Source organism: Mirounga leonina, unplaced genomic scaffold, assembly GCF_011800145.1.
Source record: "Mirounga leonina isolate KUSES-001 unplaced genomic scaffold, KU_Mleo_1.0 Mir_82, whole genome shotgun sequence".
In the NCBI taxonomy this organism is placed as follows: domain Eukaryota; kingdom Metazoa; phylum Chordata; class Mammalia; order Carnivora; family Phocidae; genus Mirounga; species Mirounga leonina.
Genome location: NW_023270825.1, coordinates 41,502,780 through 41,526,533, shown reverse-complemented (window position 1 = coordinate 41,526,533; position 23,754 = coordinate 41,502,780). Strand labels below are relative to the sequence as shown.

Here is a 23,754-nt window from a genome sequence, read left to right as displayed (position 1 = left end):
CTATGTGAGAATTGTTATCTCCATTTTACAGATGAGGATGCTGATGGAACAGAGGGATTAGGGTCACGTAGCTAATAAATGGCAGGACTGGGAATCAAACCAAGCAGTCTGGCTCTGGAGCCAGTATGTTGTGTTGCTTTTCAATGTTTACTAGGTTCTCAGACTGAAGAAATAAATAAATAAATAACAAGGTAATACATCTTACCTCTATCTTTTTCATTATGAAGAAAGGCATGAAGAAGAAAGGTAGAAAAGGCAGAATTAGATATTCACTAATGTGTGTAATAATCAGAATTTACATGGGTCTAGCTCCAAATGAGCATTATTAGCTCAAATTTACATATCAGAAAACTTTAGTTCAAAGAGGTTGTCATTTGTCCAAAGCTATAAAGCTATTAAAACAGAAAACTTAAATTTGATCAGAACTTTAAGAAACCATTGAAGCAACTTTTTAAAAGTATTACTAGAAAGTGGAATGTTTATTTCTGTCTCTAAAACTTGGAATGGGTAAAGAACAGCAAGATCAGGATAAGGACCATGGTGAAGAGAGGTCACATAATTGGAAACCAATAAAAAGTTTTAAATTTTTTTTGTAGTTGATGTCATGGTCCATAAGAAACAGAATTTAAGGAAATCATGAGAAAAATTGATAGAAGTGGAATAAATGAGAGATATTGGCATAAATTTGGCATAAACAAGCTCAAAGATAGATTTAAATATTTAATAAACCCATTTTTTAAAGCTGTAAAAATTACAATGCCTTGATAAAGTGAAATTAAAATAAGTATTTCAAAGTGTTGCCTTTCTTGAAATCATTGTGTTCCACATTTTTAAAATATCATGACTGCTCTCTCATTGAATTTTTGTTAATGTAATACAGTCTTATCATTTATTTCTTTTTTTTTTAATAGACCGGAAACTAATTTCTTCTGACTATTACATCTGGAATTCTAAAGCTCCTGCGCCAATAACATATGGATCATTATTACTGTAATTATCTCATACTTAAATAGGATTTATATAATGGTAACATAAATTAAATCATTAGTCTTTTATTTTTAATGTGTGTGCATATAACCTATGAATGAAAAAAGTCATTGATTTAATTATAAAAATGCTCCTGTTTAATGTTTTTAGCCTGACATAGTTTGAAAGAACATTTTAAAGACTAATATTTCCTCTTTTGTTACCCTTTGATTTTACTCAAATATGATTCAGAGCAGAAAACAGTAGTGATTCACTTTAGGCTTATTTTAAACTAGTCCTGGGTCACCCTACCATATATACTTTCCTGCTCCTGTGGCAGACATGGCTAATCAGTTGTAGCCTTCTTTCTCCACTGAGCCTTCCTGGATACGGGCTCAGGCTCCTTCTCATTGCAGAGCTGCAAACAGCCACTCCTGATGGATTGTAGATTAAAAGATGGATGTGCAAGATAAAAAACTCTGCTCTTTCCAACCTGAGAAGTAAGATCCTGGTACAATGTATTGTTATAGAATACCAGAAACCACTGTAAATCTCTTGGGGAAAAAAAAAAAATAACCAGTCAATGAAAACAAAGGAATGTTGTTTAAATAGTAACCTGTTCTTAATCAGAACTTTCTTATTGACTAATAAAGAATCTGAATAATTCTATTTAAGGTGTTTGTTTATCTCTGTTCTAGAGTTACTTTTCAGGTAAACTTATTAATCTGCCACAATAACATTTTGCTCAGGATGTCAGTCAGCATACTAAGAGGGGTGGGATACCTTTAGAAAATGAGCCTAGTGTTTTGTGATCACTTAATGCCTGCAGCCAAATTTTTTAAAGATAAATTTAGGTGTAATACTGTTTTTCATGTTTATTATATGAAAATTCTTGATGAATTCAGTAAAAATTCAAAAGCTGTTCTGTGGGTAGAGAGTATTACTTAATCTTATTTCAGTGTCGTGTAGCCTCTTTCCTTGAAATTTATCACTCCTGCTTTCTTACTAGCATTCTCTTGATTTCTTCAGGAACCACCCTGTCATACTTTTTATTCTCTGTCTTTACAAATTATATGTCTCATTCTGTTTTCAAAGCAGTTCCTTGTCAAGTTGGACTTTAAGTGGCCATTCAAGAAAAGATGAAATCTCAAGATCCTCAAAAGTTAATCTATGTCAAGTTTCTTTTTATGGAACAGAATTAGAAGCGTTATAAAAAATATGCATTACAGATTAATATTCAATTAAATTATCTCTTGGTTTCTATTTTTTTAATCAGTCTCCTAAGGAAAAGCTTAGAAAAATCTTCTAACTCCTTGAAAGAGAGCTATGATAGTTTGAAGGGAGAGTGCATATAAATTTAGGATTTGAAATACGGCTTTTTAATTAAGGTCAATCTCACTCGTTATAAATTCTCATTTTCTGTAAGGCATTATCATGGCAGAATGCTCTATGTTCAAAATTATCCCAAGTAACAAAGAAAATAGAATAACTGCCTGACCAGGACTTTAACTTATTATTCTGGCTTAATCATAGATAATCAGTAGTTAAAATTTTCCTTTTGGAAGAAGAAAAAAAAACATTTCACTTAAGTTATTTGATCTCTCTTAAACTCAAGGAAAGCTTAACGTTTAACTTACGTTAATATTAATGGAGCCATTTGGACATCTTGATTGTATAAATGTTGAGTAAAGTACACTAAGATAGGCAAGAGGCATTTATCTAGTAAGTACATAGATATCCAGTATAATAATCCCCTAAACTTTCTTTCTAAGCAATCAGAAAAACTAGTGAATCTTTGATTTGACATTTCTAGAAGCCTGAGGAAAATCAAGGGAATACTGGACAAGTGTAGGGCGAAGGGGAACCTGATGCCATCTGTTGCCATTCCATTCTAACATAACGCTACAGAACTAAAACCAACTCATGTTTTCATCCTGTTGAGATCAGCTGGGCACACTGTGATGCTTTTGATTTTGTCTAGAAACCTGTCACTTCAGGATAATTTCTGAAGACAAAGTCTGTTTCCCGTTTGGTAGGTGACCTGTTTAATGTTTTCCCTGTGTCTGGGAACTCCTTAGTGTAATTAGCGACCTTTGAACTCCACAACTAATCCTGAGCTATTTTGTATTCCTTACTCATCTTTAAGGCTGGACCTTTCTTTTCTTCAGAGTCCGCTGCCACAATTAAAGAAGAAACAGCTGCATTTCAAAGGGATTCCGATTCCAGAAGCTTAATCGTGATTGACATGTTCTTATTCTAAGCTATAAGACACTCTAAGAGTCCTTTCTTGGGTTAAAACTTCAATCATTTTCTAAAAAATTATCTATGGATTTTATTCATTTTCTTTGATAACTATTCTTTGCATTTTTTAACTTGAAAGATGCTTTGCATTTGTGGTGAATATGAGCATCTACTTCCAGTGAAAGATTTGGATGGTGTCAGACATACTCTAGATGCAAAATTGCTAAATTCCCTTTTAGTGCCAAAATATGATTATGAAATCTGATGTCTATCATAAGGGTAATTATTCTTCAGTAGACCCAAAAGGTAAAAAAGTGTTAAATTTCTGAAAATGTACTCTAAAAAAAGTAGTTCATGATTTTCGTAAAACCCTTCTTCATTTTTTACTGAACAATATTTTTAAAACTTTATAAAGCTGGCAATACTCTTATAGTGTAAGGTAATTAATACCCTTACAGCGGTGGGCACTTTTTATTTTTCCTTTTTAAATTATTGATTCTAATGTCAGGTTTGAAGTAAATAGCCTTATCAGGAATTCTTAAGAGAATTATTTGTGTAAAAAGTTTTTTTTTTTATTAAACAATAGTCTGTCTCATAAACTTTATTTTTTTCACAGCAACTCAGTATTTCTGAGTTAAAATTATTGTGGTTTTTATACATTGTATGATTTAAGGTCTTTCAAAGCACAATTTTATACCCAGTAACAACTAATATTTTTCTTTTATTTTTTTATTATAGTATTTCACACTGCTTTAGAGACATTCATAGACTCCTGTACCACCCCTGAGAGGTAGGTAGGTCAAGTTATCATCCAGAGCCTCTGTGGGGACTGCTGCCATAGCAGAACGGTTGTTTCTAAGACAAAGGTCAGAAAAGGGATGTTAATAAACAGTCCTCAGGTTTAAGGGACTTTTTTAGGATTACATCTTAAATTCCAACAAATCAGATTTAGGAGTTACTGAAAGTGAAATTGATCCATCCCTCATCCAAACTTTGCAATACTTTCCTGTTCTGACATCATTTAGATAGTTAGCTGTATTATCAGATTAGAAACCATTGTACCCGGCTGCTGAAAGGAAAAGGAGGCAAAAAGCTAAACATGGGATGAATTCTGAACCTTTTAACCTGGCTGAAGTACGTTGGTCCCTGTTATGCAAATACCTTCAATCCTCTGCTAAGTTCAGTGGAAATAATTTTCTTGAATGACAGGTTTATTCAGCAAGGATTCAGTTGGTGATTAATCCCCCTTTGATCTAGGGTATTTCACTTAACTACCAGTTACCTCGTTCTGACAAAGTGCAACTGAGATTAGGGAGATCACTAGAACACTACCAGGGTGTGCGTTTATTCTCTCTAACCTTTTAAAGCAGGGGCCAAGAATGCAATTTATTTTCAGTATTTGAAGATGTAAAGTCCTGTCTGCTAAGTTAGAAAGTCAATTGAATACCAAATGAAGTTTATTTCTTACGTAATAGAACAAACATTTCTTTTTGCTTTGACTAACAATGCTTTTAGGAAATGCAGACTTTGAAGAAAGAAGAAACAGAGACTACATTCTAAGTATATCTTCTAGTTTTGTTTCATGTACTAGAGTGTATACTTATTGGCTCTGAGATAAACCAAAAATCAAAGCAGTGGCTACAACTTAGATTGAGAAAATGCTTCTATTTTATTAAACTGCATGGTTTCTCCCCGCCCTCCCCCCATTAAAAAATGTCATGCTATGTGGTAAAGAAATCCAATGGGGAAAACATATTGTAATACACAATTATTCACCTTAAGACTTGCGGTTTCAAAGCTTTATTTGTTAACTTTGTCCTTCCTTGAGGAAAAAGGGCTTGTTATATTGCCACCATAAGAATAATCACATTCTTTTTCAGAATGATAGGGGTTTTTTCCATAAAGGTAAATGATGCCATTACAAAAATAATCCAAATTATTTTAAATTATCAAAATAATTACTTTCCACTGTATTGTTTACTATTTCTTCTGCCTTTTTCTCATTTAATTGGGTACCTCTTCTTCCATAACTGTAAAATTTAAGATACTTTATGGAATTTTGTACAGTATTTTAAGAATAAATATTTTATGCTAGGCTTCTTAAAGAATTTGCTTTTAAAAACTATTAGCAACATCAGTGTCAATATTCATCTTCCAAGATATCAAATTTGGAGATTTATTCCTTAAGTATATTTTAAGATTGGCTCTTAAAAGAAGAAACATAATGATTTGTAACAAAAATAGTTTTAAAATATTAAATTATTGATTAATTTTATTATTACTGACAAGGCTTTTTTTAATGCTTTATAATTGTTCATTATTCTATTAGCAGTTTAGAATACAACTTACATATTTAGATAACTTTCCCACACATTTTTTTGTCTCAAACATTCTGTGATCCAATTTCTAAACTCAAACAATGACTTGTACACATTGAATTCATGTTGGTGCCAAACCAGTCTCTCTAGTTTCAATTTAGTAACCAATCTGTTTCTAAATACCTTCTGATAGCAAGTTACTTAACCAAAGCAAAATTGATGTGCTTGCTTGGGCAGCACATATACCAAAGCAAAATTGAGAAGCAGAAAAAGATTTAAGTTAGAAGAGCAGGATCCCCTGGCTATATTGCTAAGAAACTAGTATTTTGAATAATTAACTACTCTTCTGCAGTCAATATTTAGTTAATAAATGTTGCAATATATTTTGAAGTATGCCATCAAAGAATCTAGATTTAAACGTATGTATACACATATGTGTGTATATTTGTGTAATATATATGTTAGTGTATCTGACTTGGTGGGTTGCCCTATGAAATGTTTGTGTATCATGTCAAAGGAAGAATATTTAAAGTCAGATAATCTTCTCTCCAAACATGTTTGTTAACAGTAATGGAGAGGTTCATTAAAATGAAAATTAACAGAGAACTCATGCAATTACTCTCAAAAATGGTTACAACACTTAGGAGCTGAAGCCTTTTCAACTACCTTCTAATTTTTTTCATCAACTGTTTTATGGAGATGATAATATTATTGTCTATGTATAGCCTGGAGCAGTCAGTGCCTTATCCATACTACTAGTTTACTCTGAGGTCCAGATTGATTTCTCTAGGCCCTGACTAATCTGTGTAATTGTTGGCAGTGTGGTGCTAATGTATGATGCATAGCATTTACGGATTGACAGGTACCCTGGGATGGAAACCACCTGCTGAATTGTTTTTTCCAGTAAGACATGTGGAAATTTGTATGTCTTAATAATCCATTAAACACTTGAAGTCGAACTGTATGTTTCCTTTAAATGTCTTCTTTTTAAATGATAGTTCTGTAAAAAACAATATTGTTTAGTTAACATACTACTAATAATAAAAATAAAAATAAATCATGATTATTCCTCTTAAAATTTTTACTTTTTCTTTGAAAGGACTTGAGTGCCCTCTGCAGGCTATAAAGAGATAATTAATGACTGTATTTAAACCCTGTGATTTTTTTTTTCCCCTTTTAGAAGCATAGCCTGCATTAAGTGGGATCCATTTTATTTATATTGTTAGCTTTGTTAATTTGTCAGTGATTGAAGCAAGAATTCCTTTGTCAGTTTTATAGTTTGTGTTTAGTGTGAAGAATATTACCATTGATTTTCCAAATCACTTAGCTGGGGCTCTTTAAATGTTGGAACCATACACATTGGAACTAATAATAAACATTCCCTCACAAAAAGGAGACCAGGAAAACATTCAGCTTTTTGAAATTTATTGGAGATGTAGGCAATAACTTGATTATTTCCCATTACATTTTTAGGGTATTATACATTTGATATAAAGCCTTTTTCAATATGCATCATGTAAAATTTTTAAATTATATACAAGTTCTATGTATTGATCTTGTTGATGAGTGATGATTGTGTTCAAGTTAAAAAAACAAGGCTTCTTAGAATTTCTTTAAAGAAAGAATTGAACAGATAATGATTTGTTGTGTTATTAGGTAGGTCTGCTAACTAGAAAGAGCATTTCTATTTGAAGAGCAAAAAGCAGAGGTTTCATTGAGTCCCTCATTTCAGTGTACCCATACTTTCTCAGCAGGTATAGCAGTTCTGTTCCTAAAGGATTTAGGAGTTCATTTTGTATATACACTATAGAACTGGAGTGCCAGTGGCACTTCTGATTCACTTAAAGCTGCCAGGGAAACTAAACATGATGAGAACAAGGGGAATGACTGGGTCAAATTAATAGAAATAGATCTTTTTGCAAGCATCATAATGATCCTGATCATCAACCTTGAAAAGTAAATTAGAACAAGCAAATTGCTGTTGAAAAATTCTTTCAGCACTCTGCTGTTGCTACTCAGCTAGTCATGGCTCAGCCAGAGGCAAGGAAAAAATGCACTCAGTTTTGTATTAACAAAGGCAACATTATTAAAGTGAATGTTTGCATTGTGTTTATTGAAGTGTTCAAAGAATATTTGTTGCATCTTCAACCTGCTATTCTCCAGACTAGTATAGTGCATGAGTGATAGTAAAAATGAGTCATGTGTACATTTTAGAAAGATAACTGACATTTAACTTAAATGTTTCTGAACTATCTTCAAAATATTTATGCATCAGACTTCAATACTTTCTTTTTTGAAGGTTTTCATCTAAGAAATACATCCATAAAAAAAAAAAAAGACTCATTTGCTTGAATATACCTTCCAGTTACTTCCAAATGCTCGAAACTTTCCTCCCAGAAACAACAATGCATAGGGGATAATGGGCTGAAAACAATAAAAAAATGAAAACAGCTGTGAAATTGCTGAAGTGAGTGTGTAACAATACATAGTATGTGCATTGGAGAAACAGCATGATAACTGTGAGCACTTATGTGAGCTACAGTTGTCTTGAACTACTTCATAAAAACCAAGTTGAGAATAGCCAAGACAGCAAATGATAACATGTCAGTCTTTCATTTAAGAATTTAAGAAGTATTATATGTACTGGTAAAATGGGAAATTAATAATTAAAAGTTCAGAAAGAATTTTAGCTTTCACCTGTCTAAAATGAACAATTTAAATCACTTTTATATTTTAGAAGTAGGAAAAGTATAGTACTTAATGGGGATTAAAGTACCATATTTTGCTTGGTCTCTTAATAAGTGTTTATGAATGCAGTTCAGTATTCTGCAGTCTCTTATGCATTGAGTAGTTTTTGAAGAAACGTTTTCTTAGATTCACCAACAGGACAGGTTGTCAGTCTTCTACATTTCAACCCAAAAATTTATCTATCACACTTAGCAAAGATTATTAGCCCATGCTGTAGGCTGTTGAGAACCTCTTAGCCAGATATTATTTACCACTTCTGTAGCATATATTTACAGAGTATTATGTTTTTATTACTTTGTAGTCCAGAAGGAATTGATAAAAATTACTTAAAAGTTATGAATTACTGTATAGAAGTTTATATTTAAAATGAATTTTATTTAACATTTTCCTAAGGAACTTGGTCCATAATCTTAAAAAAAAAAATTATTTTTTAAATAAAGTAAATACCAAGCCTCTAACTCTGCTTTTCTAAGAAAGTAACCAGGAAAAGTGGTTAGTAATGTGCATAGGTTAGTTAATAGTGGCAAGGGGACTTTTTAACTGATGGGGATATCAGTGGCTTCATGCCCATAATATGGATTTCCTTCTATTAAAAGAACATGCCATTTTATTTAATATTAAAGACCTAAACATAATTGAACATAAGGTATGACTTGAAATTAAAAACTGCTGAGTAATCTAGTTGAAATGGAGACCTTAATTTAGTTAATAAAAATTCAGTGTTAAACTTTATTATATTGTACTCTTACTATATGCCACTCTAAAACTAGACACAAAGACAAAAAATAGGGGCGCCTGGGTGGCTCAGTTGGTTAAGCGACTGCCTTCGGCTCAGGTCATGATCCTGGAGTCCCGGGATCGAGTCCCGCATCGGGCTCCCTGCTCGGCACAGAGTCTGCTTCTCCCTCTGACCCTCCTCCCTCTCATGCTCTCTGTCTCTCATTCTCTCTCTCTCAAATAAATAAATAAAATCTTTAGAAAAAAAAAAAAAAGACAAAAAATAGTCTCTGATTTTGCATGGTGCCTTATGACTCCCACAATGTATTAGCACTGTAATATGGAAGATTACTTCTGCACATTCGTTAATACAGAAATTGTTCAAAGAAGTGATGGTTGAAGTTCCCAGGCAAACAAGACAGAAGGGCATCCAAGGTCAACATCCTATCTGTGAGGTCCGACAAACAGAATTCCAGAAACCTGAACATCTAACATAGTAAGTGTATACATAGAATATTTTTTTGGTTCTAAATGTTTGAGATTTGAATAGATAAATATAATTTTTTTTTTCAAATCTTCACTTTTATTTTTCTTTTTATTAACATATAATGTATTATTTGTTTCAGGACTACAGGTCTGTGATTGATCAGTCTTACACAATTCACAGCACTCACCATAGCACATACCCTCCCCAATGTCCATCACCCAGCCACCCCATTAAATACAAATTTCTAAGGAAATTAATTATTGCTATATTTAATTTCCACCCTAGCATACAAATACAAAAGCACTTCTGCCTACTAAAATCTACATTCCTCCACTCTGTCTCCCCTTCCTTGATATTTTTGAATGCATATTCACATGTGCTGGTATGAGACTTGCCTCTGTATGATCAATGAATAAAATAGAATGATATATAAATAGGAATATAAAGAAAATATATAAGTGAAGAACTTATATAACTTGATAGGGTAATATATATTGTATTTGATAAGCTAACATTTTCTCTAATTCACCTACAGTAGAACCTACACCTTTGGAATATATTCTTAGCCTTGTTTCATTTGAATATGTATGCATGTATATAAGTAAGTAAAACAAGAGAAATAAAAGCTTGAGCACTGGTCTCACTTACTAGCTTACAAATCTTTCCCGCACCTCCCACACCAATATTTTGAACTTCTTGAGGACAATGACATTTATCATCCCATCTTTGTATTCCCAGTGCCACGAGAAACACAAAAGAAGCTTAGTCTTGATTCAGTGAAGTAGCAAAATGTTAAATATGTAATAAAGCAGATTGTCTTTGCACCTAAAACAAATCAATGATGTTTGAGTGATTATGGTTTTGCATGTGTGTATAAAAAGTTCATTGTGCAAACAGTGGTTCAGTCCACGTTCAGCACAGGTGATTTCTGCCCTGTGATTGCCATGTGTACCACCATTCAGAGATATTGTCACCATTTGTGACACTTCTTCAGGCATACTGTGCAGAGCTTTGGCTCAGCCCGTTAGACCAGCAACAGCTGAGGCCTGCAGTTGCTGCCCATCATAGGACACATTCTTTGCGGTTATGCTTCAGTGAACCTTAAAGCCCTTGGCACTCCCTTCTTAGAAATCCTTTCTGGAACTCCTTCTATAATGGCTTTGTGAATCCCCCACTATTCACCAGAGTTGATCCTGATTTTGTTCAATATAATGTGACCTGATGTGCTATGACTCCTCTCATCCCATAAAGCCACAGCTTTCAGTGATTCCCATATTCTAATGAAATAGAGTCACCAATATCCAAGAATTCCAAGTGATTATTTTGAACATATCCATTAACCACAAAGGCAGAGTGGTGTAGAGGAAATATACAATATTTGAAGTCATACACAGCTGATTTCAAAACCTGCCACTTACTAGCTGGGTGATCCTGGATAAATTACTTCTGTGATCTTCCCTTTCCTCCTAGCTTCATAGGGTTATTGCATTAAATGATACCAAGTTCTCCACATAGGTGTTCAATCAATGTTCTTTCCCTTCTAGATCAAAAGTTAAGAATGGCCTTTTCAAGTAACTTTCTCTGCCTATAATTAGTTATACCTTCAGATTATCAAAATTATATGAGTTGTCCATTTGACTTTGGTGGGGGTTTTTTGTTTTTGTTCTTGTTTTTTTAAGTAAGCCCAACATGGGCTCACAACCTCAAGATTAAGAGTCACATGTTCTGCTCTTTTCTGGTTACTACGGATTGAGGAACCATGAGCAGCAAAGTCTCCCACAACACCCTGTACGAGGCAGTGCAGGAAGTCATACACGGGAACCAGCACAAGCGCCAGAAGTTTTTGGAGATGGTGGAGCTGCAGATCAGCCAGAAGAACTATGACCCTCACAAGGACAAACTTCTCAGGCACCATCAGGCTTAAGTCCACTCCCTGCCCCAAGTTCTGCATATGTGTTTTGGGGAACCAGCAGCTCTGTGATGAGGCCAAGGCAGTGGATATTCCCCATATGGACATTGAGGTGCTGAAGAAACTCAACAAGAATAAAAAATGAGTTAAGAAGCTGGCCAAGAAGAATGATGCCTTTTTGGCTTCAGAATCTCTGATCAAGAAGATCCCGTGAATCCTGGGCCCAGGCCTGAATAAGGCTGGCAAGTTCCCTTCCTTGCTGACCCACAATGAGAACATGGTGGCCAAAGTGGATGAAGTGAAGTCCATCATCAAATTCCAGATGAAGAAGGTGCTGTGTCTTGCAGTGGCTGTTGGCCATTTGAAGATGACAGATGATGAGCTTGTGTACAACATCCCCTTAGCTGTCAATTTCCTAGTGTCATTGCTCAAGAAGAATTGGCAGAACGTCTGGGCTTTATCATCAAGAGCACCATGGGCAAGCCCCAGAACCCATGCTAAGGCACGGTCTAATAAACCCTCCTGCTACCATTTAAAAAAAAAAAAAAAAGTCACAGTTCTACTGACTGAACCAGGTAGGTGTCCCTTTTTGGCTTGGGTTTTGAATGTTCAGCTATATGTTATATTGCAGGAATGACTACTCCACTGCTTGACTGGGTCCTTGAAATTAATAAAACTGCTGTAGAATTGAGTGAGGTGTTTTTTTTTTTGTTTTATTTAAATTTTAGTTAATATACAGTGCAATATTGGTTTCTGGAGAAGAATTCAGTGATTCATCACTTATGTGGGTATGTTTTATGAACTTTACTAAGGTTTAACAATTCGTCATTATTCATAGGAGGACATTCCCTCAAAATTCATAAGATTTGAAAAAACAGTCATCTGTCAAAAATGAGACTGAGTGAAAATAAAATCCATCCACAGGAACATTGAACAAATACAATAATAGCCCACAAACCTTTAATAGTGCTTGATTCTAGAAGGCTTTCTGTATGTCATCCAAGATGTAGTCTGTGCCATTCATAACTAATTGTTACATGTGAAAGTCATTCCTTCATAAGATGAACCACTGATTAAACTGGAGTCTGATGTCTGGTAAGGAAATGAATATATACAGAATATTCTGAAACACATTTATGTGACATACTGTACTAGGCTGTAGGGAAAAATGCGATGATTAAGAGCTTGCTTTCCCAGAATTTATAATCTAAAAGATATAAAACCCCTTGTATCTCTGGGGTTTTCTTGAAATACTTTTTCCTATAAAAGGAAAATGTTGATTTAGTTGACAACATAATTTTTTTTAATGTCAAATTGCTTGATTTATTGATATAATAAAACACTATTTGAGTTGTCAAATTTAAGTTCCTGGAAATCTGAAGTTACAGAACAAGGGCACTTAAATCTTAAAATGCTAAAAAGGGTTGAAAATAATTTGTTCTCTCCCCACAGAATGGGACATTTTGTTTTGTTTTGCTTTGTTTTACTGGCCCTTTTGCCCAAATTAGCTCTACTGAATAAAATAGAAGCTAAGCTGCAGCTGCAGAGTTCTAATAATAGGTGGGCATATTCCTTCATCTTCCCCAGGTCTGAGTCTCTACCACAATGCCAAGCCTCTCTGATGTCTGAAAGTGGAAAAGTGAATGGCAGGATAACATCGAGGCCTTTGAGACCCTCAGGGAACTCCCGCTGAAGACCACTCCCCACTTCCCAGTCCTGCATAGGAGGGTTCCGTAGGGATGCCCAGTTGGTGGCGCCTGAGAGCTTCCTAAGGGTGCATGAACCCACAGCTACTAACAGGTTTTCTCTTTATGCTTCTATTTCTAGCAAACACACTGATTTTTACAATTTTAATAGTCCTATAAAGTTTCCTCAAATTTAAATAAAAAATGAATGTATAACAGTTTTAACTATACTGGAATTAAATTTAAAAAATAAATTGAAAATGAACACATAAAGAAAGATATTGAGTAAATAATAGTTCAGGTGGTATATGGTGAACAGAAAGATGGAAACGCAGATGAGTGCACAAAAATTATTTGGGGGTGTTTTGAATCAAAGTTTGACACTTAGGGAATCTAAAATAGGAATAACTCTTCATTATGCTACTCAAGATAGTTTTTCAGTAAAGTCCTCAGAGGGGCTAATAAGCAGTGCAGTCTGTGGAGAATATACTCTGGCTTTTGGGTTAGGCAGACACAGTTCAAATGCCATCTCTGCGTAAGTTAACCTTGGGCCCGGGGTCCTCATTTGTAAGCTAGGAGTCTTACCTCATAAGATGGGTGTATGAATTAAATGGCATAGCACATAGAGAAAGTACATAGGTGATGCTCATTCATTCCTTTTGACTCACCCTCGAATAATGTCAGCTGTTTCTATTCATGATTTCTGAACTGGAAGTAGGTCACAATTACTTCCATTCCAATTTTTTTTTTTTTTTTTTTTGGTAATGTGCTAGCAAAATAGGAAAAACAGCATATTGAATTCCCATATTTACTGCAGCACAGAGAAGTTAAAAGTTTGTGTTACTGGCAAAGTCAGATGTAGATTTTCATCTAGTTAAGCTAACCAGTCTCACTGCTTCTCCTTCTGTGCACACAGTAAATGAACTTACACGCATAGACGTTCTTGTAACAGATAATTTTCTTCTCTGCTTTGGTAACTAAAAGCTAAGAGCTGAAATCTTAACCTTTATTTGACCTTTCTAGAGCTTTTTAAATATATTTTTGGTTATTATCTTATATTGTGTTCCTTTTATTATTCTCTATTTTCTCTTTGCTTCAGTGTACCTATTTTTTTTTTTAAGATTTTATTTATTTTATTTGACAGAGAGAATGAGAGAGAGAGCACATGAGAGGGGGGAGGGTCAGAGGGAGAAGCAGACTCCCTGCCGAGCAGGGAGCCCGATGCGGGACTCGATCCAGGGACTCCAGGATCATGACCTGAGCCGAAGGCAGTCGCTTAACCAACTGAGCCACGCAGGCGCCCACCTATTTTTTATTTTATTGTACTACCCTATCCTATTATATGGATCTTTATTAATTGATCTTTATTGTCATTATATCCTTTAATGTTGGTTTCCTCAAATCATTTTCAGAATAAGGTTAAGAATGGTTATATGTGCAAAATAGTGTCATTAATCTGCCACTGATAATGTTCTAGGCAAAATTTAAGAGAAAAAGATTGGAAAGAATTTAATATGATCCTGAAACTGGTCATGTCAGACAGTTCCCTGGTGACTTATAACTTTAAGCAGTTCATTCTTGCTAAAACACAGTGAACTTAGTTAATGCCACCAATCATTGCTTTACATCAAAAGCCATTAGAATCTGTTTGACTATCTTTTTTTAAATGAGACTCACTTCACTAACTCTACCAGCTTATGTATTCAAATACATACTGTCTTTCAAATTAGTCTCCTCTAGAGATGATTCTGGTGAATCCATCATAGCTAGAAAAATGAGGGGAATTTCTCTTTGCAAAAGTCTTCAAAGCTAATTTAGAAGCTACAGAAGAAAAATGAACTTTATGATTGCCTCTTCTCTTTAAATAAAACCCACTTTATCTAGCTTAATCAACTGTCTTATATTCATGGGACTCAATTTTTAAGAAATCAAATATTTGGAAGAATATGCCACATGATTTGAAGCCTGTTCACAAAGAAAAAGGAATTTCCAGAAAGTTTTGGTACTATGACAGACTCCATGGAATTAGTGTTTAGTTAAGCAGAGAGACTACTTTGAAGCTCTGTTGCAAGTTTGAGTGTTTCTAAATGCATCTCAGTAATAAGCACATCCCATACAGCATAATTTACATGTTTCTAGGAAGCCAAAATATTTTCAGTATCAGGATTTGAGTTTTGTTTGATTAAAGCATAAAAATAAATTTTTTAAATATAATAATTTGGGGGTCTTTATAGGAAAGATCTATTTTGACGGGAAAATTGCAGCAATTGAACCTGTAGTGTATAGGACTAGGACTGCCTAAAATGAAGGGAAAATAAAGGAGTACTTATGCATGTGTTTTCATATTCTAATTTGAATACTCTATCAAGAGAAACTAAAAATTATGTTTTATACGTCATTCTCATTCTTATAACAATCTTGTGATTATTTGTATTTAATGTTAAATATTACCTGACATTTTTACTTCAATTATTTTTAGCTGTTCACGCACAAATGCAGTAAGGCTGACATAATTACCCCCTTTTAATTCACAAGAGACATGTATTTACCTATTTGTTATAAGGCTTTTCATGCTAGCATGCTGTTACTGTGACAAGACTACACACAGTAAGTAAAATAATATCATCTATTGCACAGCAACCTCAATAGCTGAATGTTAATTTAACCAGTAAAGACAAAGTAATTGCAATAATAAGAACTCCTTTCTTCTGATGAAGTTAAAAATGGAACTCAAATTGTACTTATATGGCTCATTGGCTTAGTGATCACTGGAAAAATCAACCATAGTGCAAAGCCTATTTGCAAAGCTGCAACTAGTTACTAGAGATCCTAGTTGAAGATCTCATATAGGATCAGTGTAGATATTAGTAGAATACTAGAGTATTTGGCACCTGGAGTGGATTATTTTTAACACTTATCACCTCCATGTGACAAAATTATTTTCAGTGATAATCATGAAAGGAATAAGAATGATGTCCAGAAAGGAGTTCAGGTAGTGACAATTGTCTTTTATTGACCATATGTATGTGGATATTTGGGGAGTTTTCTTTTTACTGGCATAATAATCATGCCAGTGGAAAAAAATAAAATGAAATATTTATTACAGAACAAATAAAAATATAAATATTTATAAATTACATTAATGCATTTTATTTTTTTTGAAGATTTATTTATTTGACAGAGAGAGACATAGCTAGAGAGGGAACACAAGCAGGGGGAGTGGGAGAGGGAGAAGCAGGCTTCCCGCCGAGCAGGGAACCCGGTGCGGGGCTCGATCCCAGGACCCTGGGATCATGACCTGAGCCGAAGGCAGACACTTAACGACTGAGCCACCCAGGCGCCCCCATTAGTGCATTTTAAAAGGGCAAATTTATTTTTTGGATTTTTTAAATTAATTTTATTTTATTATGTTAGTCACCATACATTACATCATTAGTTTTTGATGTAGTGTTCCATGATTCATTGTTTGCCTATAACACCCAGTGCTCCATGCAATACGTGCCCTCCTTAATACCCATCACCAGGCTAACCCATCCCCCCACCTCCCTCCCCTCTAGAATCCTCAGTTTGTTTCTCAGATTCCATAGTTCTCATGGTTCATCTCCCCCTCCGATTTCCCCCCTAAAAGGGCGAATTTATACCTACATAGTGGTCTGTCACAGTAATGCGTAATAGCGTTGCAGTAACTGATATAGTTTTAATCAAATCAAAACATCTGCAAAAAGTACAATTTAGACAACTACATCATACCACTATGTAGCGTTCTATTTCCTTGAGTTATTCTTTACTTTAACACAAATGATTAACAATAAAAAGTAGTATTCAAATTTAGTAAAAGATTTAATGTTTGAAATAAGATTTACACTTCTCAAGCAAAAAGTTCATACTTCAGATTTAGCATGTTGTCTCACTGTTGTAATAAAAACTTCACAGAATTACTGGATTGAAGTGACTCAAGTTCTGTTTCTTAATCTTTAAAATCACTGTGCTAAATTATTAATTTCAAGTATACTGTTTAAACAAAGGATTATGTAGCACCATGAAGTTTGAAGATAGAAATTGCCTTCAAAGCAGGCTTTAACAATCCTCAACTGCTATTACTATGGAAAGGAATGGATGCAGCCAAGTCCATGTGTGGGGGCTGATGGTATAATTGGGAATTCTCCAAATTAACTTACATGCAGGATGCATTGTTTATTAAAGGATAGGTTATCAAGATGTGCCAATCTGTAATTTACATATATTTTATTTCAACTCAACAATAACCACAGTAATTATTTAGAATTTAGACCAACAAGAGACAGTTTTGGAGAGGATTGTTTTGTCACTAACATTGTTTAGAATTGTTGGCACATGACAATAAAAAGCAGACCAATGTTTGGTCAGTTTTATTCTTGTATTTAAGCTTCTCTACAGACAATGCCTACATCAGGAGGTGACCACCCTACCCTCAACACATGACGGCATACTTTCATTTCATCTTGACCTGCAAGACAGGCTTTGTTTTGTGCCAGGTACATCAACTGAAGAAAACATCCAGAGATGTTCTGCACCAATCTTTATATGTTCATCAGTATTCACTTAGTGAGGAAAACCGAGGGTTAATTAGTAAAATTAACAGTTGTTAAATAACTGTGTGTCACTGCTTCCCAGGGCCATTGTACAACATGATTAGTTCTACATCATATCCTACCATTAACACTATAAAACCTTTTTTTTTTTTTAACCCCATTTAACTGGAGAAGAAACTCAGCTGGCCTTAAGTAGGCAGCAGACTCTCAGCATGTTTGCTTCATATTTGAGCACATTCCTGGTTTCTACTCTGTTCCTTCCCCAATCCTAGAATCTCAGTGCTACTGTGATCCTTGATTTCTGGGATCACTTCAGAGTTTCTGTGTCCCGACTAAAGTATTAGGAACCTTCTGTGTTCCACCATTCAGAGGATTCACTTTTCAAATAGCATTGCGGAGTGAGTAAATCTTAGCACAAAGACCAAAGGTGCAATTTCTGACACTGAGAGTGTTCTGTATCTTGGGTAATGGGGCCTTCATACCACCTCTCAAATCACACCACGTCAACCACTCTCTGCTCATTTTACTCACATGGTCCATCTGATACAGTGACTTAGCCCAAGTCATTACCTTAAGATTGCAAATGGGGCATTAGGGCTCATGAGTTTATGGGAGTTTCTATCTTGGTGAGGACAGGTTTTCAAATCTTTTTATAAAGTCACAGGACTTTTTTCTATCCCAAAACTAAAACAAAAGGCAGTGCTGGTGGCTGTACAATCATGACTATATCACTTATTGTCAGTTTCTTCATCTGAAAAACGTGGGAAGAAAGCAAGATGACTAGATGATCTCTAAGGTCCCTATCACATTATATATTTCTATTGTACATATAAAACAAATTTTATATAAACCAAATTTATCATTTCTATGCACATAATTTTGGGAAAAGAGAAGAGACAAATTGTTAATAATAGGAAAATATGATGGTGGTGACAATGATCACAGGACTCGTGGTTAGGAAAGCAAGTTGTGGAGTTATAAAAATCTTTCTTATGGAAGTTTCCTGATTGGGTTTCTCTCTCTCTTTCTCTTCCTTTTCACTTTCCCTATGGTTTTTGTTGAACCGTGGCCCACCATCCCATACCCTGGGGCTCTACTTAACGAATGTTAACAAAATCACAACAAGAAGTAATGATAAATTCTTTAGAGTTAAAAAAAAGGGGGGGAAAGACGAAGAATGAAGAGTTCTGGGGGATGGAAGTGGGGTACAATTTGACAACCTAATAATGTACAATTGTCATAGAAACTGAAGGCAGATGTGGCAGGGGGCAAGAGTAAACTTCTGGTGATCAGGAAGTGCTATGAAAAACAGCTTCTACACCATTCAGGAAGTGACCTTGCTTATCACAAAACAGCAAGTGTCACAAGGACAGATGAAGGTATAATTAAGAAGTGCTTTTACTTTTCAAACTCAGTATCTTCATACAAACAAAATGATTTTAAAACAGCCGTGGTGGAGTGTCTGGGTAGTTCAGTCAGTTAAGTGTCCCACTCGATTTCGGCTCAGGTCATGATCTCAGGGTGGTAAGATTGAGCCCTACGTTGGATTCTGCACTGAGCATGGAGGCTGCTTAAGCTTCTCTCTCCCTCTCCCTCTGCCCCTCCCCCCATGCTCTCTAAATAAATAAATAAATAGACAAATAACAAAAACCTCCCTTAAAAAAATAAAACAACTGTGGCAATTTCACAAAACACCTAAATGCTAACTGCGGTTGCACATTACCTTCTGAAACACCAGCAAAATCCACAGACACTAAGGGTAATAATGCTGGAAACACCCTATCCCAGGGAATGCTCTTTCTCAATAAGATATAGTCTGCTTGCTATTTGACTTGACATTTTTCTTTTCAGCTTTCTATCAGTAACTGTAGGATTTAAACTGAGATGTTACCTGATTCCTGGAGGGGTGAACTCCAGGGAAAGGTGGTGAGAGAGGTTTCTGTGTTGAACCCATTCTGATCCAGAGTTACTGGGAGGCCAACAGGTGTCCTGGTGGTCCTGGGGTAGAAAACAGGAAAAGGCTTACACTGGAGTTGACCTTTGGTCAAAGCTAGCTCCAGGGAAGAGGAGTTGGACTTCATCTAAGAACTGCTTTGTCTTGCCCAAAGACTTCCTTGTGGTATAGGTGGGGCCTTCTGGACAGTGGAGCACCCATTTTTCAATGCAATTCCATGTGGCAATAAGAAGCAATAACAGTAGTGGATTAGTGTGGTCAAGGTCAGTATTCCACTTCGTGGGGTGAAGTTGGACCAAGCAAAAGCCTCTCGTGCTCTGGATAATGAGGGTGGTGGGGTACCTATTATTTGTCCCTAGTTATCCATATATTTATGGATGATTTGTAGAGAAGTTCAGGTAGCTGCATCCCCAAATTGCAAAAACATCTTTTCCTTCTTAAAGTGAGATAAAACAAAGTGAACTGTTCACTCTCTACCACCCAAGTTTAAATCTCAGTCTCCAGAGGGAAATTTTGAGTATTCATTACACACAAATATTTACTTATGTCATACAAATGCATAATGTTCTAGGCTGATTCTGAGCATAGATCATAAAAACTAACATTTGTTAAGCACTTACTGTTGGTTAATCTCAAGGCATTTTCTCTTTTAATCCTCCCAATAACCCATGAAAGTTTAGTACCTCCATTTTGCAGAGGAGGGAAATTGGAGTTTGGCGAGATGGAATGGTGGACCAGAATCTGGGCAGAGGGCAACCAGGCTCAGGGACTCCCTTCTCTATACAGTGCCTCCCAGGAAGCAGACCCGATTCTTTGGCAGTTGGAATGAGAGACCTCACTTCTCTTTCCAGCACCACCCCTAGACAGGTAAGAGTGAAGTTACTCTCTAAACATTGAAATTACTAACATTGATCCAGTCCATCTGTTCCCTAATGAGGTCAGTGTGACCACTTCTCTGCTTCCATCTTTCATAACCCTCCCTTTTACAAACTGTACCATTCAGTTTATGTGTACTTTCCAGCAAGCCTGCCAAGGACACTTTATCATCAACCGTAAGATAAACTTTCAGTCCCAACTCCATTTCCATAAGCAAATGACTCACTAAAATTTCAAGTCAAGAGGTGAGAAAAATGTAAATGTAATTCTTTGAAATGTCTCCTTTGGGTTTGCGGAATGTACATTGTAGAGGCTAATTGTCAGAACGTTTAATTGTTACCCTGTATCGAGCTTCCCTTGTGTGCTGGAGCAACACCGTAGGTGCTAATAGTGAGAAAATTTGACTGTAGCTCTGCTGTGCTCTCTTCATTAAGCTAATGGAACATTTTCCTTTCATTTTCTCCCTAGGGTAGCTGTAGGAGTACAACCTTATAATTGTTGCTCTTACTGTAATTGGAGGTAGTAGGAGTATATGTAATCTTATTGTCTTTCCTATGTGGTGGTAGTTTATTTATGACCTATTGATAATTCCCAGCCAGCAGCAGAAAACTCAGTGAGTATTACATTAGCATTCCCTCCTAGGAGAGTGCCTACCAAACAAAGACTATCATTAACCAGAAGGAACACATACTAGGGATGGCCCATCATACCAAATATAAACTTCATTACCACAAAAATTGACCCCTCTGGGTATCATGGATGTTTCTTTTTTTCAATAAAATTAATGACGCCTTCATCTTTACCTTTCTTTAGATGTATTAACAAAGCTTCACGAATCTTTTTGGGAGGCTCTCAAAGGCCACTGCACATCTTCAAAGTAATGGGGAGTCTTACTTAGCCACTGAGGTCCTTGGAGTATAAGGGGTCATGAGAAAAACATCGAAATTGAGCATCCACCACCCTGATTCAGGGCACTGGGGTGTGCTGAGTACAACCTAAGGTCAGCAGGACCCTCCCCAGAGGAGGGATATGGGGATGCCCTAGGAAACTGTTGACAGTACAAATGAGGAGATCTGCTGAGGCACAAACATCTGTATTGGCAAATCTTGATCTCCTATAACATATTTTGATGAAATAACACTTTATCTTTTACAAGCTGGAATGTTTTTTAGGACACGGAGTATTTTCTGAAAATTCTCTACAACCTATGTGTTTTGTTTGGCTTTCATTAAAGGGTCACTGTAGAGAACTTGTATATTAACTATTTTGCTGTTTAAAATAGTTCCATTCCAGGGCTGTCCTTTACTTCTGAGCAGAAAGTATCTCTGAGGTCTGTACACAGAGCTCATAAATATAAACAAGTTAGGCTGGCATCCATGAGAACACAGAATTCTGTATCCCACCCCCACTAGATTATTGAACATGTAAGAACTGAATGGTGGACTGGATGCATAGTCAAATATCTGAATTGTCAAAACTTAAAATCTGCAAATTGGCATTTGGGTCAAGTAACAACACTAAAAATCTTCACAGAGATGATTTTGTTTTATACTCCTGTAGTAGTGCAGAATAATGGCCTCCAAACATGCCCGTGTCCTAATCCCTGAAACCTGTCTCTTACCTTCGATGGCAAAAGAGATCTTGAAGATGTGATTAAGTTAAGGATCATGGTATTGGAAAATGAACCTGGATTATCTGGTGGGCCGATGTATTCACCACGTTCATTATATGAATGCGGAAAGAGAGTCAAAGGAAAATGGGACCACAAAAGCAGAAGTTGGAGTGATGTGGCCATGAGCCAAAGAATGTGGGCAGCCTCTACAGGTTGGAAAAGGCAAGAAAATGGGTTATCCCTCTAGAGACTCTGGAAAGAATGCAGTCCTGACAACCCATTTAGGACTTCTGACCACCAGAACTATAAATGGTAAGTCCATGTTGTTTTAAGCCACTAAATCTGTGGTAATCTGTTATAACAGCAATAGGACACTATATAACTCTCCACAGTTTTACAAAACAGACTCATCATCTCCATTTAATAGTTGAGGAAGCTGATATTTCAGGGATTCAAGTGGTTTAGCTCACCCTGCTTCCTCTCACAATGCATGGGGCGTGTAGCTAGTTTTGAGTAGAACTGCATTCTCTCTTGAAGCAGATGGGTTCTCCCAAGGTTCTGGAAAAGCTGCAAGATGCATGCATTAGGTAACTTGCTAACTGCACATCCACGCTTTTGTCTTCAGTCATCAGGTTAGATGACTTTTTTTTTTTTTAAGATTTATTACTTATTTGGTGGGGGGGAGGTGGCAAAGGGAGAGGGAGAGATAGTCACAGGTAGACTCCCTACTGAGCACAGAGCCCAGTGCAGGACTTGATCCCAGGACCCTGAGATCATGACCTGAGCAGAAATCAAGAGTTGGATGCTTAGCCAACTGCACCACCCAAGCGCCCCCAGGTTAGAAGACTTTTTAATGAACTTAGCTGAGTTTTTTTATTTTCTAAAAAGTTGGCAGTTTTGTGAAGATTTACTCAGCATTTCTGAAACCAGAGCTTCTTATGTTGCTCCTTCTTTTGGCAGATATTTTCCTTTGTCTCACCATTTAAGTTTAGACTCAAAAACTATTTATACCAGGAGGGACTAAACAGTCTGTAAGGGGAAGGGGCTTAATGTGTTTCCCTGTTTGCAACAGTGACTTCAGTCAGGTAGGGTCTTAGTGAATGATGTCATATTCCAGTTTCAACATCTCAGCCCACATAAATGGAGAGCATAATTATGGATAGTTAATGGCCATTTTCCATGTCCCTAGCATCATGGTTCCCTGGGTTCTGCAGCAAGTCTAGATATAAAGGTTTGAGCCTTTAGGTTTGTTCTGGTTTTAAGCACATTTGGCTCTACAGAAGATATGCATTCATTACACATCTCTCCTAGCTTGGGGGAATATTCTTCCCCTTACTGTGTGGTCCAAGTGAAGGCAACCCCATGTGACCTAGGCATGGCCAATTGGAGAACAGTATGTTAACTCCTGATTGATTCAGGGATCAAGAAGGATGGCCCAGAGCTCTTAGGCCTTTGCTGCCAGAGAAGGAAAGATGTTTTCTCTTCTTTTGAAGCTATCAGAGTAATATAAGCCTATGACTCATGCATCTTGTGGCCATGTTTACTGAACATTTGAGGCAGTCATCTGCTGCAAGAGAGAGCAGCCAACACCCAGGAGCTGAGAGTTGACAGAAATTCCAGTACATAAGCCATCAAAACACCTTTTCAAATTTAAGTAAGATGGATATGGG

The 23,754-nt window shown here is 36.0% G+C and overlaps 1 protein-coding gene and 1 pseudogene across 3 annotated transcripts in view; both read left to right on the top strand.

Annotated features, from left to right (window-relative positions):
- Nucleotides 1-9,445, top strand: part of AP5M1 (adaptor related protein complex 5 subunit mu 1) — a 28,194-nt gene extending 18,749 nt beyond the window's left edge. Inside the window, exons 8-10 of one of the 3 annotated variants that reach the window (XM_034992706.1) lie at nucleotides 912-990; nucleotides 3,946-3,997; nucleotides 9,365-9,445. In XM_034992706.1, the coding sequence (XP_034848597.1) occupies nucleotides 912-990; nucleotides 3,946-3,994 (128 nt within the window). In that variant the 3' untranslated portion in view covers nucleotides 3,995-3,997; nucleotides 9,365-9,445. Of the gene's footprint in view, nucleotides 1-911; nucleotides 1,636-3,945; nucleotides 6,906-9,364 lie in introns of those variants that run through there. The other 2 variants (XM_034992707.1, XM_034992708.1) reach the window with 2 other exon arrangements.
- LOC118002337 lies at nucleotides 9,401-22,730 on the top strand (annotated as a pseudogene).
- The last annotated feature ends 1,024 nt before the right edge of the window (nucleotides 22,731-23,754 follow it).